At 43.3% G+C, this 6,621-nt stretch overlaps 1 protein-coding gene across 1 annotated transcript; it reads right to left on the bottom strand.

Annotated features, from left to right (window-relative positions):
- Positions 1-597: 597 nt before the first annotated feature.
- Positions 598-6,603, bottom strand: PEX13 (peroxisomal biogenesis factor 13). Its single transcript, XM_064647466.1, has 4 exons — positions 6,460-6,603; positions 4,074-4,771; positions 3,555-3,680; positions 598-3,301 (listed from the first exon to the last, which is right to left on the bottom strand). The coding sequence occupies exons 1-4, from the start codon at positions 6,525-6,527 to the stop codon at positions 3,006-3,008; spliced, it is 1,188 nt and encodes a 395-aa protein (XP_064503536.1). The 5' UTR covers positions 6,528-6,603; the 3' UTR covers positions 598-3,005.
- Between the last annotated feature and the right edge of the window lie 18 nt (positions 6,604-6,621).

Below are 6,621 nucleotides of genomic sequence, written 5' to 3'. Positions count from 1 at the left end.
GTTTTCCCAGATGAACAGAGTATTTTAAATTTATTACTCAAGAACCTTTTGAGCATGTGCATGTTCATGTTCTGCTTGCACCCAGAGGACCACTCAGAACTGGCACCTGTAGCTCACAGTGTTCAAGCAGAAAGTGGTTGATAAACAGCATCAATAAGACTAAAGGAAGAATAAACTAAAACCTTATATAAAAAAATGTTCTGTTCCAGACTTTCAGGTCTGCTACAAGAATATAAACAGTTCCAAAGAACAACATAAAGCTAACTTAGTATGTGCAGACCTCCAAAAAAAAAAAAAAGGAGCTGATTGCCTAATGCAGAAGTTAAGCAATATTTCAACCTCTCTTTTCTGCTTTCCTCTTCCACACACTCCTGGTGCAGCCACACCTGCTCCTTTCAGTCTTCTCCCCTTCCTAAAGTTGGGTAAGTCTTGAGCAGCCTGTCCACCAGCCTTCCTTTTCCACTCAGGGTTCATTTAGGTGGGTTTTTTCTGTAGCCTGACACATGGACAAAAACAGACAATGAATCGTAGGACTCACTTTTTTTTTTTTTTTAACCTGATACTACTTTGTGCATTAAAAAGAAGAAAACCAAAACCTTAAAGGACAGTATATACTTTACTTCAGTAAACTTTAATACCCTCCTGCAATCAGTACAATTAATTGGGAGTTAAATAAGTAACTTAATTTCCTTAGAGCCTCTTTTTCCAATGAAAGTAATTGCAAGATTGAAAGGATTAAAATTCCTGTTGAGATTTAACAGATACAATGATGACAGTTAGTGACTGGTAGGTTAAGTCAAACTACTGTAAGGACAAGTCAGTTAAGTTCTGAATAATCCATGTTCCTACTAAAATAACTGTTTTCAATAGTATGACCTGAAAGAGAAATTAAATTCATCTTACTAAAAATCAGTAAGATTTAAACATTCCCACAAACATCCATCATGGCACTGTCTTCATCTTGTTTTGAGCCAGAAAAGAGAAAAACAAAAAAAATCTACTTAAATGGATACTCTACAATAAAAAAGTTAGGGGTTTATTTATTAATTTATTTAAAGACCCTTCCTCTGAATGAAATCTTTCACTGACACAAGAGAGGCTGACAGTCCATTAATTAAACCTCATACAGCAAATTAATTCCCTCCAGGGATACACACTGCAAACAGAACTGAACTCTTTCTACTCCTTCCTTCCCTTTTTCCTCTCTAGATTTTACATTTCAGAATTTTTTCTGCTGTTTTCATTGCAACAACAGATAGGATTTCCAAATATGGATAATTTTCTTCTATGCCCTGGTACACAGGGAAACATCTCAGGAACATGTTCTGTTTTAGGCCTATTAAAACTAGTTCCAAGTTTCTCACTTGCCCTTTAACTACTCTGCACTTGAAAATCTAAAAATTTAGTATAAATTATTCCAATCACCATCTCCCAATACCTGAGCACAACCACTTAAAATTCTTGCTCTACCAACAACAGGCATTCAGAGATTACTTTAAAAATCCAAGGTTCCAGCATGATATCTGTCTTTTCAGCCACTCTACCTCATGAAAATTGTGCTCACTTCAGAGTTTTGTTGTGGTGAACAGACTTCTACAAACTCAAGGCCAGCAAATGCAATCAAAATATAAATACTGAAAGCTTTGCTAACACATAATGGGTGTTGAAGATCTCAGTAGGTCAAACTGGAACTACACAAAGGTATGTTCCCTACTTATACTTTTGAGAACCTTTAAACTAAAAAAGCTGTTTTAATGATTAAGACAAACTTGAGTTATTTAATCCATTGATGTGACCTTCAGAAGTTCAACATACTACGAGGAAAAAGGTTTTAATTACCTTTGCTTCATTTAACAAAAAAAAAAAAACAAAACAGAACGGTATTTCAGGACAGAATTCTCAAACACCAATATGAAGAAAATACTAAATACTCTGAACAGTCTGAATATTTTTATGGCTTTTGATAAACTGGAGCCCTCAAATGTTATGGGCAGATGCAAAATTTACCACCTGAAAGGCAGCACAGGGACTTTGTCCAACTCCAAGACCTTCCTTTGCCGAGATAATTAAGCAAGAAATGTTACTTTTTCTTTGCTGCTCCAATTCCTTTCACCTTCCCCCAAAGCAATGCTTTCCTTCTGCACTAAAAGGCAGGAGAGGTATTTTGACATTCATATAAAACCAATGAAGAGCAGAAATAAGTGGAGATGCGGGTGGTGGACTATGGATGGGCAGCTAACAGGCTACAGCACAAAATGGCCAAGTGTGATGCAAAGTTAGTTCATCACAGAAGGGAGTGACAACTAATTAGTGCCTGACTGCAGAATACCCTTTATTCAAATTCCTTTTAATAAACAAAATAGAACTGCTTAGAACTACTGGTGAAGCCTCACTGCTCTTCCCCCGTAAACTCGTTTCTCCTCCCTTCCTCACAAATCCCTTTTTTCTAAGAGCTCAACTCTTTATGACAGTAATTTAAAACTTGTAACCATTCAATTGGGTCTCCTAAATCTCCTGCAGTTCTCCCACCTTTCAGAGGGAAACAATGTGCCATTACTTTTGCCCGGCCCTCAGTGTGCAGTTTTGGAGGACACCTCACAGAAATGAATCTTCCCTTTGCACATCCATTGAAGAGGCCTCCTGTCAAGCCAATGCTCTAATGGGGACTGGGTGTTAATCCCCCATTCCACCAACAGTTTGTCTCTTTAACAGGGCAGTCCCTATTGTTTTCCTTTGTTTGCTTTGTGATAAATGCTTCAACCCTCCTTATCTCAAGCTCTCAGGAGTGGCTGCCAGGTGGTTGGACAGAATCACTAATGTACAGCCTCAGATGAGTCAAAAATAAATAGTACAGATTGGAGCAATCACTTCTCCACCCCTTCACCAGTCAGTAGCAGCAATCACTGGTGTGTGCCCATCAGTGTTCCACTACAAACCACATTTCCAGCAGTCCCTAAGGTTGCATCAGTAAAGCACAGTTCAGTTGCTTTGTTGATCAAAGTGCATCAGAGTTCCTGTTTCTCTCCACTGCCCACAGCGGAGTCGGATGCAACGGGAACTTTACTGCTGCCAGCAAAAACAGTTTCAAAAGCAGCTTCCTGCTCCTCCAAAGTCACAGCAGCAGTGGCTCCTCCACCAGGTGTGCTGGGAAAGGCTGGACGTTGCTCAGGAATCTTTTCCAGGTCCACTGTTCTCCTACCTCTTCTTTTGCCCAGGATTTTGATGTAATTAGCTGGCACAAGTCCTGTTGTTTGGCCATCATAACTGGCCAGGAGCCAACCACGGATTTTGGGTTGTTGTTCTGAAGGAGAAAATGCAAAAGCATCAAGTTGCAAAACAATTCAATGACACTGAACAAAACTACTCAAAAAGTTTTATTCCAATGCAAATAATAACTTAGTGTGTGGGGGGGAAATCAGTATTTGGTCAAATAAGGTGGTTTTGGTCTTTTAGTTTTAATTTTCAGACTCTAACACTATAACTTCATTATGATTAGAAAATAAACAGAAATAAATAGAAAAATACTTTAGAAAAAATAAAAATTAAAAGTTTACCTTTGGGTGCTAATTTTAGCATGTCACCAGCACGGAAAGAAATTTCTTCTTCTGAGAGAGCATTGAAATCATATTCTGCTCTTCCAACTACGTGGTCATCTTCTCCACTAGCCCAGTTACTGGACACTGTTTGCAAACATACATTAAAAGTTTATCTGCTTTGAATTACAAAGTCTGGCGTGTCTTTTTAAAACAAAATGAAGAAAACACTTTAACTTCCCTGCTAAAACTTTTCTGGCAGAGAACTGACAGGAGTAACAAGCAAAGCACGACTCGTTGAGCTAATCCAAGCAATACACCCCAAACTGCTACATCTACTAGGAAGGAACCATGATTTTGGAATCACACACAGCTTAAATACAGTGTTAACTCAACAACAGGCTGTCACTTGTATCACATGCCTAAAATTCAGCACTGTGTCCCAGTATCTACCAACTGCTATTACTGTTATGTAGATTAATCACCACACAGACAACAGTGAAAGGAACAAGGAACTCTCGTTCTGCAGATCATCTTTACCTGTTTCTTCATCACTGTATGTAGAAAGCAGCTTCCAAATCAGGTAGGGCCCTCCCATTATAACAGCAAAGAACAGGAAAATGGGCCAGGACTTTGCAGAGTTTCCCATCTTGTCTTCAAGGCCGACACGAGCCACTTTGCCCTCACTCTCAGCCCACAAATCCTCGTTCTCAGAGCTGCTCCTCAGCCCCAGCAGCCGCTGCAGCCGTTGGTAGAGGTACCTTATAGTTCTCACCAAAGCAAAAGCCGAAAACACCTTGGTGAAGTGGATTTTGAGGCGGGAGAAGTGGTTGGCCACGTCCAGCACAGCCCTGAAGCTGTTGTAGACAGCTGAGAAGGTGGCATCCATCATCATGCTGACAGAGGCAAAGGCATGCACGATGCTCTCGATGGACTGGAAAGCCCCCCTGCTGCTCTCCTCAGCCTGCTGCACAAACCTGCTGGGGGGAAGGCCATCGGCACAGAACCGGTTATACCCCAGCCCGCCGTATCCGTAGCTGTAAGGGCTGTAGCTTCCATAGAAAGAGGTTCCATATGAACCATAGGCTGGAGAGAAAGAACCACTATAAGCTGGCCTGAAGGTGCTCAGACTGCTGCTTCCTGTTTGCTGGGATGGTCTTGGCAAAATGGGTGGAGGTATCCGTGCCACGGCGGGTTGTCCGGGTCTGGTCAGCATGTTGTCACCCAAGTCAGCAGACCTAAAAAAAAATTCAAACAAGGAAGATCAGTACCCAAAGTTTGGATTTTTCATTTCCTCAGGGTCCTTGGCCAACTCCACAAATGTCACAGTGAGTTTCAGCAGTGCTGGGATAGGGAAGCTGGGAGCCAAACACTCAGAGTGTTGTACAACGTTTGTTGGAAGTTAAAAATCCAGTCAGAAAATACAGGTCTTTCAGGGGAACAAGAACCATAATGAGATACTCAGTGTAAACATGAAACTGGGATGTACACATTGAAAAACTTGGTCTATTTATTAATTTATACATGCATGAAATGCACTTTCTAGATCCACCAAACCTGCTGCTTTAACACCCAGGTCATTCTTCTGCTGCACCAAAGCCTCTCATGGGCCCCACCAAAAATATTTATGAACTTCCAAAAAAAAAAAAAAGCTTTATTTCCAACACTGCAATAAGCCAATGATACAGCAGGAAGAAGTTTGAGAGCTCCTTTGAATCCACCCTTAAAGGGTGGTGTGACCTAATTGAGAATCCAAGTAATTATGCAACAACCTGTGCAAGGCCTTTGGGCCTCCCAGTTTCCCCCTCTACCCAAAATACCTCATTACCTTTGTGCAGATTATAAAGGGATTGAATCTACTACCGATTATTGATATTGAATTTACTGCTGTTGGCAGAAAAAGGTCTTATGAGTCCATCACTTGTATTTAATTTAGTAAACTTTTTTTCCTTTGTATGCTCAGGAGTTCATGTTATTTTATCATAATAAGACTCTGCAAGTACTTGACTGGCACTTGAATTCTCTCAAGCAGCTTTTTGTTCTACTTCTGAACACAAAAAAAGTCGTATATTATCACCCTAAAAGTCAAACATTTTGGTTATTTCCCATGTTTACTGTCTCATCCCATGACTTCCCACTTCTGCAGTCCATTAAATTCACAGGGGAAAAAAAAAAGGCAGAAGGAAAAAATGCTAAGTTGGAATTGCTATTTACCCGTTAAAAACGGGAGCAAAACTAAGTCATTATCACAGCAAAGAGAGATACTGTAACTCAGCAAGTCACCCTACAGTTCCCAGCTCAATAGTCAGCTTGGGACACCTCGCTTTAAAGGTGCCTGAAGCCATTTACACGGGGTACATAAACCCAGCAAGAAAAATTAACATTTAATTGCTCGCTCAGCAAACAGAGAGTGCAGCGAAGCGTCTGTGAAATGTTCAGTGCTGGGCCAACCTTTTGCCCAGTTTCAGCACCAATTGCAAAAGAAAAACAAATCTGATCTTCAGCCACCAGGCGAGCTTTCCTTGCCTCCTGACAAAAAAGGAGCTCACAGACACTTTGCGTTCATCCTTCTCCACGAGCAGGCGGGATTTCCTGGGAGAGCTCCCACACCCCCCGGACTGTCACATACACGGATCTTTTCCAAGCCCTGCGGTGACACTCAGCTCCCGGGGCTGACACAGCCACTCAACCCCCGGGAACGGACACCCTGAACACTCCTGCCCATACCTACGACTTCATCTTCCCCACAGGGGACCCCCCGGAGTCCCCTCACGGAGCGCGACTCCCCGGGCCGCCCGCCCCGACCGACCCCGGCCGGGCCCGACCTTTGAGCCCGCCCCAGGGCCGCGGGCCCGGCCGCCCCAAGCGGGCGAACACCCGTCCCCGCCGCGGCGGGGATCCCCCGGGCAGGGACGCCCGCACTCACTGGAAGGCGGGCGCGGTGCCCGCCAGGCGCCGGGACTCCCAGGGCTTGGGCGGCGGCGTCGCCGCCATCGCGCCCGCTCGGCTCCGCTTCGGGCGCGCTCGGCTCGGCTTCGGCTCCGCTTCGGGCGCGCTCGGCTCCGCTTCGGGCGCGCTCGGCTCGGCT

The sequence above is a fragment of the Pseudopipra pipra genome, chromosome 3 (genome assembly GCF_036250125.1).
Source record: "Pseudopipra pipra isolate bDixPip1 chromosome 3, bDixPip1.hap1, whole genome shotgun sequence".
Lineage (NCBI taxonomy): Eukaryota > Metazoa > Chordata > Aves > Passeriformes > Pipridae > Pseudopipra > Pseudopipra pipra.
This window is presented reverse-complemented; position numbering and strand designations above follow the sequence as displayed.

Bases quoted from the DNA above. Each gene is read 5' to 3' on its own strand.
- PEX13 (XM_064647466.1), bottom strand. From the start codon at position 6,527: ATGGCGGCGACGCCGCCGCCCAAGCCCTGGGAGTCCCGGCGCCTGGCG. The intron at 3,681-4,073 runs GTAAAGATGATC...GTTTGCAAACAG, and splicing joins ATACAGTGATGAAGAAACAG to TGTCCAGTAACTGGGCTAGT. The intron at 3,302-3,554 runs GTAAACTTTTAA...TTTCTCCTTCAG, and splicing joins GCTAAAATTAGCACCCAAAG to AACAACAACCCAAAATCCGT.